This window comes from Bison bison, unplaced genomic scaffold (genome assembly GCF_000754665.1).
Source record: "Bison bison bison isolate TAMUID 2011002044 unplaced genomic scaffold, Bison_UMD1.0 scf7180017864166, whole genome shotgun sequence".
Lineage (NCBI taxonomy): Eukaryota > Metazoa > Chordata > Mammalia > Artiodactyla > Bovidae > Bison > Bison bison.
Window position 1 is genome coordinate 501,948 of NW_011494738.1, and position 12,459 is coordinate 514,406.

Below are 12,459 nucleotides of genomic sequence, written 5' to 3' on the forward strand. Positions count from 1 at the left end.
CCACTATCTGCATTGTCCTTCTGAGAGAGTTTGTTTCCCAGGACACATGGCTACAACATGGGCCGGGAAACCCCTCACTTTGAGGAGTCAAGTCCCATTTGGGACTACTCCAAGGCCTTGCGGCTCGAATCTTCTAGAGGGGGGAAGGCGCCTCGCCCTTCTGGAAGGATTCTGCTTCTCAATGCCCGGACCTTTCATGTTAGCGGGTAGTGGACGGCAGCAGGGGAACTGAGCGCTCAGGTGAGGAGGAGCCCACCCGGTAGGGTGGAAAAGGGGGCCTGATCACCCCCCTGGGAGGGATTAGAAGGGGCACAGACCCACAGGAGCCTGGAATAGGCAGGTGGCAACGATTGCTTGGTACACAGGTTGACGAGTGTGTTAGGGCTTAGGAAGGAAATTTGTGAAGGTCATTTAGGAGGTGGTGTCCACGCCGTCTTGGGGAAAATTATTACCAAGCAATTGCCAGGGGATTTTTAGGAGAAGAAACTTGGTTTTTGTGTGCTCGTATTCTGCCCTCACTTCATGGGAAATAGATGGGGAAACAGTGGAAACAGCGTCAGACTTTATTTTGGAGGGCTCCAAAATCACTGCAGATGGTGATTGCAGCCATGAAATTAAGACACTTACTCCTTGGAAGGAAAGTTATGACCAACCTAGATAGCATATTCAAAAGCAGAGGCAATACTTTGCCAACAAAGGTCCATCTAGGCAAGGCTATGGTTTTTCCAGCGGTCATGTATGGATTTAAAAGTTGGACTGTGAAGAAAGCTGAGCGCCGAAGAACTGATGCTTTTGAACTGTGGTGTTGGAGAAGACTCTTGAGAGTTCCTTGGACTGCAAGGAGATCCAGTCAGTGCATTCTAAAGGAGATCAGATCTGGGTGTTCTTTGGAAAGAATGATGCTAAAGCTGAAACTCCAGTACTTTGGCCACCTCATGCGAAGAGTTGACTCCTTGGAAAAGACCCTGATGCTGGAAGGGATTGAGGGCAGGAGGAGAAGGGGATGACAGAGGATGAGATGGCTGGATGGCATCACCGACTTGATGGACATGAGCTTGAGTGAACTCTTGGAGTTGGTGATGGACAGGGAGCCCTGGCATGCTGCAATTCATGGGGTCACAAAGAGTCGGACACGACTGAGTGATTGAACTGAACTGATTCTGCCCTTCCCAAGGAGGTGTCCCATCTGCTAGAAATTCTTGACCCCCTCGGAACTGTCATGCTAGAAGGAAGGGGATACATAAGTGAGTACAAATTGGCTTTTCCGGAGATGGCCTGGGACGTGGGATATTTAACCCATCTGTATTTTCATCCACACCTGATCAAGCCCACCAAGGCAGAATGGACTTTAAAAGTTAAGGGAGAAACAGTCTTGGATCACGTGGTGTTCTGGTTTGGCTGTGCTGACCGGCAGGTGAAGACAAGCCAATCCCCCTTCTCCCTCTGGGATCTGGCAGGTAAGGCTCTTCTCACCTCAAATAGGAAGGAGGCAGAATGGCAATTTAAGTGTCATTGAGTGGAAATATCAGAAGTACATAGGGTACTGAGAACTTTGTAGACAGACGAAAAGGAAAAGTAGAAGAAGGTCCGAGAAGGTAAGCAAGATGGGGGGAAGTGAATCTAAGGCAACTGTATTGGAGTGCATGATTAAAAATTTAAATAAGGGATTTTGAGGAGACTATGGGGTGAAGATGAAGCCTAACTGCCTCCACATACTCTGTGAGGTCGAATGGCCCCCTATGGGAGTAGTATGGCCACCAGAGAACACCATGAACTTTAAAATAGTGGAAGCAGTCTATACAGTAGTCACAGGAGAGCCAGGACACCTGGATCAATATCCATATATTGACTCATGGTTAGGGTTAGCTCAAGACCCTCCTACTTGGACAAGGTTCTGTATCCAGAAGGGAAAGGGAAAAATATTAATGGCACAAAAATTGACTGATGATAAAAAAGGAAATTCTACAGGATTTGGACAGGGATGACCTGACTCCTCCCACATACTGGATAATGACGTGCCTGCCTCCCAGTGTTCCACCAGGTCCAGAGGCCGCCTTACTGACCAATCCAGGGCCAGGTGAAGTTCCTGCAGCAGCCACTGCTCTTCCACCAGCTCTCCCAGAGTTCATAGAGCCGCCATTTCGGCAGGCTCCAATCCCAGCAATAGAGACCTCTGGTCAACGCCCCCAGAATTCCACCTCAGCTGAACCTCCTAGATTGTATCCACCTCTCCCAGTAAGTACTGATGGGAAGGGGGAAGAAAACACAGCAATTAGACAGAGGCTATGCTCTGCCAAGGAACAGGGGGAAAGAACCCCACTACAGATGCCCCTCAGAGAGCTACAATAGCCTCCAGTTCAGGACGCAGGGGGCACTGCCATCCGCCCCCTGTAGCCTATTATTACCAGCCATTTTCCTCTACCGATATATTAAACTGGCAGAGACACACTCCACCGTAGCATGGGGGAGCCACAAGCCATGATTAGGCTAATGGAGACTATTTTTCGAACCCACCGCCCTACATAGGATGACATAATCCAACTACTAGTCTCCCTTTTCAGCACTGAGGACAGACACAGGATCCTAACTGAGGCCAGAAAATGGTTACGAGAAATGGTACCTGAGGGTACCACAAACCCGCAGTGGTGGGCAGAACTAGCCACCCCTGATAAGAGGCCCAGTTGGGACTGTAACAGAGAGGAAGGGAGGGGCCACCTGGAGAGATATTGGGTGACTATTTTACAAGGTGTCAAGAAGGGGGCCCGAAAAGCTATGAGTATCACAAAACCCTCCAAAGTGATTCAAAGGGAAAGCGAATCACCCTCTGAGTTCTGCGAAAGACTGTGAGAGGCCTATAGACTTAATATGCCAATGGACCCAGCCAGAGGCTGCTGGGTCTCAGATGGTGGTAAATGCAGCCTTTGTGTCTCCAGCCTACCCTGAAAATGTCAGATGGGGGGACACCCAGTGACTCATGAATTTTTATACATCCCTGAATGCCCAGTACCTTTGTTAGGAAGAGACTTGCTGTCTAAATTGGGGGTACAAGTGACCTTACCCCCCACAAAAGACCCACTGTTCGAGTGGGCTCAACCACCTATCTACTCTTCCTCTCAGTAACCCCTCAAGATGAATAGAGGTTGCACGGTCTCCCGGAAGGGACACCGGACAGGCTAAACAGTCAAGAGAGACAGTTAACTCAACAATTCCCTGGGGTCTGGGCAGAAGACAACCCACCCCAGGCTTGCAAAACAAGTCCCACTGGTAGTAGAACTCAAACCCAGTACAATTATGTCAGCACCTGCCTTGGGCCTGCCAGACCTTGCTAAGCCATTTACTCTTTACGTGACTGAAAAGGACAAGGTGGCTATGGGAGTGTTGTCCCAGACTATGGGGACATGGGACAGACCAGTGACTTTTCTCTAATCAGCTGGACAATGTTGCCACTGGGTGGCTGGGATGCTTATGGGCAGTTGCTGCAGTTGCCTTACTGGTCCGGGAGGCAACCAAGCTGACTTTGGGCCAAGATTTGTTCGTAAAAGTCCCACATGAGGTCAACATTCTCCTGCAAGGGGACCCCCATGAATGGCTGTCAACATCCCGGATTACTCAATACCAGGGACTGTTATGTGAGAACCCCATGTTACTACTGAGCCTTGTCAGGCCCTGAATCTGGCTACTCTCTTTCTTGTGGGAGAAGGTGGGCCCTCACATGATTGCAAGGAAATATGCCAGCAGACCTGACTTGAGAGACCAGCCAATCCTGGACCCAGATTTGGTCCTGTACACCAACGGCACCAGCCTGGTGAAACAAGGACAATGACTGTCGGGATAGGCAGTAGTCATGGAAGAAACCATCGTTGAGGCTAGCTCTCTGCCATCACACTGGTCCACTCAATAGGCCGAACTATATGCTCTAATCCAGGCCCTCCAGCTGTCAAAAGGTAAGAAGACAAACATTTACACAGACTGCAGGTATGCTTTTGCCACATTGCAGGGCTCTGTATAAGGAGAGAGGCCTTTGACAGCCAGTGAAAAAGATATTAAAAATAAGGAAGAAATCAAGGCCCTATTAGATGCTGCCTGGGAACCAGAAAGGGTTGCAGTCATACACTGCTGAGGACGTCAAAAAGAGGATACCCCCCGGGCTCAGGGAACAGACTGGCAGATAAGACCGCTAAACAAGCAGCCGAGGGCTTGTGACAAGTGAAATCCCTATTAAAGCTTCCATTTTGGCGGAGATAACTGAGCTAACGCTAGACTCTCCAAAATACACTGAAGCCCAAAACCAACTAGCCAAAGCAGATGGGGCCATCAAGACTGAAAAGGGATGGTGGGAATTGCCAAGTGGCAAATTATTGGTACCAGAGGAGCTGGCACCCACTCTGGTAAGCCAAACACACCAAGCGACCCATCTAGGCCATGATAAACTGGAAGAGCTAATTCGAAAATATTTCTTGGTTCCTTGCCTCTCTTCCCTATACAGGACAAACTCTCAGAACTGCATTGCCTGCTCACAGGTCAATGCTGCCTCTTGGCACAGACAGAAACCTCCAAGGATTCAGGTAAAAGGCATGCTGCCGTTTGAACACCTGGAAGTGGACTTCACTGAAAAGAAACCTCACCAATACTACCATTACCTGCTGGTCATAGTATGTACGTTCTCGGGATGGGTAGAAGCTTTTCCTACCCAGACTGAAAGAGCATCAAAAGTAGCCTGGTGCCTGCTTAGGGAGATAGTTCCCAGATTTGGATTTCCTACCAGCATTGGATCGGACAATGGCCCAGCTTTCATAGCTGATTTAGTATAACAAGTAAGCAAAACTGTAAACATCAAGTGGAAATTACATACAGCATATAGGCCCCAGAGTTCTGGGGTGGTGGAAGGAACCAACCGGACACTTAAAGAGACACTCTCCAAGTGGATCTCAGAGACTGACTGTTCCTGGGTGGACTTGTTTCTGACGGCTCTGCTCAGACTCACGATGACCCCACAGTCCCATGGCTCGTCTCTTCTTTAAGAGCATCTTAAAGAAGAAGAGATGAAGCTCTACAATCAACTGCTGCTACAAGAACTTGCTGGTATCATCTTGAGACAAAACTGTATATGGGAGGCCCCCTCCCATAATAAAACAGGTGTCAACAAATTTGCCTCAGGTAAGAGAAGATGGGATTTCACAGCAGATGGAACAACTGGGTAAGGTAATAAATCAGGTAATGAAGTTTATACAAGAAAGGGTGCCATTCCCGCTTGGGGAACAGATTCACGAATTTGTGCTTGGGGATCAGGTGTGGTCAAGGACTGGAAACACGACTCCTTGGCGGCACATTGGAAGGGTCCATATACTGTTGTTCTAACCACCCCTACGGCAGTTAAAGTTACAGGTGTCACTCCCTGGATCTATCACACGAGCGTGAAGAGAGCATACCATGCAGACCCAGAGGACACCGAGTGGACTACACAGAAGGACCCCACTGATCCCCATGAACCCAAGAGCATCTTAAAGAAGAAGAAGAGATGAAGCTTGAAGCTCTACAATCAACTGCTGCTACAAGGACTTGCTGGTATCATCTTGAGACTAACCATAGTTTCAGTACAGAGAGGGACTGGTGCTATAGTTAAAGTTGAATGTTGTGCATACATTCCTGATTTATCTGGCTATGTATCAGCCACCCTAGATGACATGAAAGGTCAGTTAAAAGTTATGTCTGATGATAATCTTCCTTTTGGACTTCGGTCCTATCTTGGATGAAGGGTGATTGGTGGAAAACTATATTTACCATTGTTATAGTTGCCTTGATAGTTCTGCCTTGTGAACTCTTTATTTTACAATGTATTATGAACTTTGTAACCCAAAGGTTGATGTCGTTCTCCCAAATTGGAGGTCGGAGAGTCAGGGCGCAATATATCCCTATGAATGATGCTCATATGAGTTAAGAGCATCAAGAAAAGGGAATGAAGGAGGAAACAGACAGAACAGGCTCCATCTTGAAAGCAGGACTCCATCTTGGGCTGGATTGTGGACTTTGAGCTGTATGCCCAGTATCTATGGAAATGATATACCAACTGGAAAACCAGGCCCACTGGATGGAAGAGCCCCAGGGCTCGTACCTAGACTCTCTGTTGCCTAAAAGAATACCCTAATTATCTGTGTAACTGAATAGAATCATAACTACTATTATGCTTTTTGGGTATGACCACAGGCCTATTGATAATTGTCCACTGTTAACTACCTAGCAGAGAAGGCAATGGCACCCCACTCCAGTACTCTTGCCTGGAAAATCCCATGGATGGAGGAGCCTGGTAGGCTGCAGTCCATGGGGTCGCTAAGAGTTGGACATGACTAAGCGACTTCACTTTCACTTCACTAACTACCTAGGCTTAAGGCATATGAATCACAGGTTAACTTTGTATCTTTCTTTTCCTTTGTTCAGACTACTTTCAGGGAATTGGGGGAAGTGGATTTGGGTACATACTCTTAGGGTATAGAAGGTTTTCAGAAAAACTGGTCAAGGTCCTTGGCTAAGAGGAGACTCTGCCTTGGGCCCACCAGTGTAACAAACAGCATTCCACTATCTGCATTGTCCTTCTGAGTGAGTTTGTTTCCCGGAACGCATGGCTACAACATTATGAATGCTCTTTTTCTATATTTTAGGAAGTAGACACTCCCCTATCCCCTCCTCCCACCAAAAAAAAAAATCTTAAAGAAAAGGCGAAAGAACTAGTCCTATAAATGGGGTTAATTTACTTTCCTAGGATTCTCTTTTTTTTTTTTTTTAAGCAATTTCTCAGGACGCTCGCAAGCTCTCTAGGAGAGCAGTTTTCCACTCCGCGGGGCACGAGAAATTGCCTGGGAGGCTGGAGCATCACCAAGGCCTATTCATATCCCAAACATCACATGCCAAACGTGCCATCTTGTGCCTAGAGTTCCGGCGCGTCTGGGAACTAAGGGTGAGGGGCTGGGAGGGGCGGGCAGGCGCCCTCGGAGGTAGGGGCGCAGACCCAGCTGCGCAGCGCGCCCTCCCCTCTGGGTTTGCTGCGCTCAGCTCAGCCCTTGCGCCTCCCTCAGCTCTCTCCTCCGCCCCCCTTCGCCCTCCCCTTTCCCTCCTTTTCTCCTCCTCCTCCTGCCGCCGCGCCGCTGCCAGACCTCGCCAGTTCAGACCCACGGGGCTGCCCTCCCCTGCGCTCTCCCCTCGCTGCCCGGGCCGGAGCGCAGCGCGGCCGCGCAGGTAGGAACCCCGGAGCGGGGGTCACACCAGCGCACCCCGTGCCCGCGTGGCCGCGCGCTGAGGAGTAAGTGGGGTGACTTGAGGGGTGCAGTGGACCTGAGACCTGCCCCCACACAGTGCAGGATCTTTCAGGCAGAGAGGGAGGTGGAGGTGTGAGGTCTCGGAATGCGATCTGTCAGGATGTGCGAGCATTAGGTGACATCTGTTTGGATGGGCATGTGTGTGCGTGCCGACAATCAACCGACAGGGCTTTGCCCGCAAACGAAGTTTTGAAACTTTCAGGGGGCCAGTGTGTGAGATTTAAGCCGCACCTGGATTTCACCGGAACTGGTTAGAAGCTGGAGCACTAAGCAGCTCCCCAGAGACAGCCGCCTGTTAACATACTTTTAAGAAAGGGGACCTCGCCTCCCTGAGGACGCCTGGCCGGCCGCCCTAAAACTGGTACTTCGGGCTGCGGTGTGGTTCCCCAGTTCTGGCCTTAGGGAGACCGGATCCTGAAGGTAGCATTTCGGGGACCGAGACACCCGTAAGGCGCGAGGGAACTAGACGCTTGGGCTGCTCCTCTACACCACCTGGGGCTTTTAAACAAAGCTGCTCACAGAGAACGCGTGGAAATGCCACTTGGAGAGTTTGCGCTGGGGAATGTGAGGAGTTCTGAAGGGCAGGTATTTTACTATGGGAGGAGATCGCTCCGGAGTTTCGCTGTGGTATTTTGTTAAAAAAAAAAAAAAAAAGAAGCCAAGATAATTCATATTGGTTCACAAGTTTTTCTGCTGAACTTTGCAAGGAACTTAATGAGCGACTGATCTGATCTGATAACTAGCTGGAGGTGAGCTTATAGGGAAAGCCTTAACGTTCAAAGGAATATGAGATTTGCTGCCCCACTTCCACCCTCGGAAAAAAAATGCACCGTCACCTTTGAAATTAATTACCCTGTATTCTTTCTCTTTCACCCCCTTTCTCGAGCCTATTGTAGGTGCAGTGTAAATTGCTTACCTTACAGCTTTTGTGTATATTCGTAGCCGGACAGTGTAAATCGAAATGTAATTCTGCAGCCGTCTTCAGCCTTTGGTGTCCCGTTTGGCCAAGGGAAAGTTGAGGAGGGGGTGGGGAGATGAGAAGTAGATTAGAAGAAGTTGTGTATGAAGGAGCCTCAGCTTTCTCCACCTTCTCTACCTTGCTTGCTTGTTACTTTACAGCTGAAGTTTTATTTTCCTCCGCTGCGGATGCTAAGCATCGGTTTGTACTGTGTTTTATTTGAGATTCATGATGTTGAAAGCCCTTTTCCTAACTATGCTGACTCTGGCGTTGGTCAAGTCACAGGACACTGAAGAAACCATCACGTACACGGTAAGGGGTGATGGAATCTGAGATAACTGCGGTTCAGTGGGATTCTGTGGCACAAGGGAGACTTTATCCAGTCCTGCCAGTCTATGTGGGCTATTCTCTGCAGAGGGTAATAAATTAAACCAGCGTTAACAAGGTTCACGTTTAAGATATGTTGTAAATAGCCTGGCCTTTCAAAAGTTCATTTAGATCCCCATTTGAAATAGGGACCAAAATGTAAGGATTTATGCAAGGCCAAAAAGGGAAACTCCTTTAAAACAAAAATCAAAGTAAGCTACATGTTTATGAAACATTCAGCATATTAATGAGTATAAGTCTTTGGAAAACATGAATTACTATATACATGCAGATAAAACCAGAACTCAAGGAGTAAGACTCAAATAGGAATGTTAAATATCATAAAAGCCCTTCACCTCATTTGTGCATGTGACTTATGTTCTCATGTAAGTGGATTTTCTCGACTTTATAAAGGCTATTATTCACTTACAATCTAACTGATAGCTCATATAAATGCCACTCAGATAGACATGTGTTACCAGGATGCAGTATTTGGTAAAATGCATTGTGTGAAATTTGGTTTTGTATTTTCTGATTAGCATATCTGATATTTCCAAGTAATCTTTATTAATTAGCTAATTGTATGAGTCAATCAACATTGAATAAAGTATTGAAAATATCATCATCTAACCACCCCTCCCCACCACTGCCCAGAATGGATGGTGAGAACAGAGCAGTGCTTGCCTCACTTCTGGTGAGTTTGTTTGCACCTCTGTTTTGTGTTTTCTAGTCTTTAATCAGTGTTTTGAGGCAAATGACATTTGTCCTGGATCAGAATATGAAAACCATATTTTTCTACTTGCTCCCAACTTAAAATTAAGTTATCTTACTCAAAAGAATTTCGAAGATTTTTGAAAATAAAACTCTAAAAGTGAGCTAATGTTAATTACTGATAATAAACATTATCTCACTTTTTGATACCGTATTATCCCTAGAATGTTAGTATTCATCTGGCAAATGTTCCTTGTTGTCCAGATCAACTATAAATCAAATGGGGTTTAGTATAAATATTTTGTTAACTTAATGGTAAATGTAGTTGCTTCCTCTGCTGAAGATAAATAAAGCAAGAGAAATGAATACATGTGTTGTTTATCTTCAGATGAAATTGTTTTGTTCTTTGGGCTAAACTTACTACCTTCTTAGGGAGTTAAAATTAAATTAGCTACCCCCTTTTATATTCATGTAATAATAGATTTTATTGCTTTTACAACTGCTTATCTTGTACTCCCTTCCCTTTGCTAATCACCTAAACCTTACTCATCTTTGGCAGAGAAAGTTCCCTGTGGTTTAGACACTGTAGTTTTAAGACTGCTAACTAGGGTTCACCATTTATACCAGGTTTCTCAGATATGGCACCCTTTCTGTGCCAAGATTAAATCTATTCTCTTTTAAACTGTATATGGCTATTAGTTCATGGTTAAAGGACAAGATGTAACTATTTTTTTAGTAACTCCCTATGGAGACACTATCTCTTTTCATTCTCATAGCAAAGTATGAGCTAAGTGGCATGCTCTTACTTCTAGTAGAACTAAAGATCGGAGAGGTATCTAAATTAAGACTACACAGCCAGTAAGTGGTGAAACTAAATTCAGTCTAGGCTTGTTTAATTGTGATCCATATTGAATGTCCTGGAACTGAAGACCTAAAACAAACTGCAAGTCTCCTCTATTTAGCATACAAATTTATCAAGTGAACTGCCATTCTGCCTGGCTTGAATGATACCTTTCAGAAGGATGGGATCATATCCACAAGATAGCTTCATATTCTCCTTTCATATTAAAGATAGGATCCATTCACTTATGTATTCGTCATGTACCTGCCTTGTGCATAAGCAATTCTCATCACTATCAAAAGAATTCAAGCTTATTTGTTTACTAAAAAATTTCAGACCTTAACCTTGGGGAATTTACCTTGAGAAAAGTACTGTTGAAAAGTACAAAGTATTATGCAGCTTATACATGTTGCTAAAGAAATACAAAAGCAGAGGTAATTAATGTTCATACTGGCAACCCACTCTATTATTCTTGCCTGGAGAATCCCATGGACAGAGGAGCCTGGTGGGCTACCGTCCACAGGGTTGCAAAGGTTTGGATACAACTGAAGCGACTTAGCACGTGCTGCCTTCAATAAGCGACTGGCTTATTGAAGGAGTTAGAACTTGCTGCTACTTCTTGAAGGAAGTGAGGACTTTGAATTATTCTAGAAAGCCTGAAGAGGCACCTGAATCAGAAAAGGTGGCATAATCAAAGACTAGAAGGGAACATAACCAAGTCAAGATCAGGAGGTGACAAGGAGCTGGGTGGTGTGGAGAACCTAAAGATGGTAATAGTGGAAGATGAGGGGTCCACAGGCCCTTGTGAGCTCTTAGATGGAGGAGCAGTGTAACCAAGAGAGCAAAGAAAGGTTATCATAGAGGCTTGTGTGCAGAATGCAGTGATATGGAGACCAGCTAAGGAGATTTGCCTTCTCATGAAGTCAGGAAGGCTTACACCAACATGGGAGATATAAAAATGGACGCAAAAACAGCAGAGCTTGAAGGAAAATGATGGAAAAGTTGATGTTAAAATTGTTATTCTGGTTCCTGAGAAATGTGGTATAGTGCCTTGGACAGTGTTGGTAAAAGTAGAAGCGTTAGTTTGGGAAATAAAATGAGTTTAGTTTTCACCTTATTGTCTCGGAAGTCAGTAAAATATCTAAACTCATCTCTGTCTCTTTTTTTTTTTTTGCATTGAATCTATAAATTGCTTTGGGTAGTATACTCATTTTCACTATATTGATTCTTCCAATCCATGTCTGTCCAATCCAATCATCTCTGTCTCCAATCAGCTATTTATTTGCCAAGCATCTGTTGTTTGCCAAGCAACTCTTGGCTCTTATGGAAGAATTTAAGTTTATTTGTTTGTTTATTCTACTTTTGCTTAATCCTTCCTGAAACCTCTTCCTCAAATCTGCATGTGATCAGATGTTTTCTTGAGCTTAAGAATTCTTCAGAGGCCTCATCTCTTAGACCAGCATGTCTCAAGAAGTAGCCCATAGATAACTTGTATCAAAATCACCTGAAATGCTTGTTAGGAATTCAGATTCCATGCCCCCTACCTGACCTACAGAGTCAGAGCCTTTGGTTGGTCCCAGGAATCTCATTTTAACAAGCACCAGACTGATTCTTAAGCATAATAAAGCTTGAGATTCACTGACCTTCAAGGTCGAATTCAGTTCCCACTTGGCCTTTCCAGAGAAAGGCTTCCCAGGTTTGGCCCTGCCTACCTCTCTTATCTCACTCCATCCACCCAGGACTACTGGTAGCTCCTTCCAGCTTTGCACCTTTGCTTATGTGGTCCCTCATCCTAGACTTACCACATCTCTCTGGAAAAAAATCCAACTCACTTGTAGCTTCGTCCATAAAGCCCTCCTTTCCACCCTGTCATGCCTACCCACAGTCCTGAACAGAGTCCATCACTCCTTCCACAGGTGAATTTGTCTCACGACACCTGACATCTTGCTTCAACTAATCTACCTGTCTGTCTCCTCTTCAGGCCTGCGAGCTGCCTGAGAATAGGAACAAGATCTTAATCATCTTTGCTTTCCCAGGGACTAGGATGGTGCCTGGTGTGAAAGGGTACTTGACAGATGGTTCTGTCAGTGAGTGAACTAGAGAGGACCTTTAGAAACTGAAGCTGGGAGGCAGGCCATGGTATGAGAAGACAGATCAGGACTTAACTGAATAGGAATGATAAGGAAAGTCAGGTGCTGGACTGTTCTAAGAGGATTTAGAGAGAGGGGGAATAGTCAAGGGCTGAATAAAAGAACTCAGTTGGATTTTTTTTT

General features: G+C 45.8%; 1 protein-coding gene across 4 annotated transcripts in view; it reads left to right on the top strand.

The window, feature by feature from the left end:
• The first annotated feature begins 7,119 nt into the window (after positions 1 to 7,119).
• Positions 7,120 to 12,459, top strand: part of EFEMP1 (EGF containing fibulin-like extracellular matrix protein 1) — a 70,691-nt gene continuing 65,351 nt past the window's right edge. The window contains exons 1-2 of one of the 4 annotated variants that reach the window (XM_010841656.1): positions 7,120 to 7,294; positions 8,493 to 8,580. In XM_010841656.1, the coding sequence (XP_010839958.1) occupies positions 8,497 to 8,580 (84 nt within the window). In that variant the 5' untranslated portion in view covers positions 7,120 to 7,294; positions 8,493 to 8,496. Of the gene's footprint in view, positions 7,295 to 8,429; positions 8,581 to 12,459 lie in introns of all 4 variants that reach the window. The other 3 variants (XM_010841657.1, XM_010841658.1, XM_010841655.1) reach the window with 3 other exon arrangements.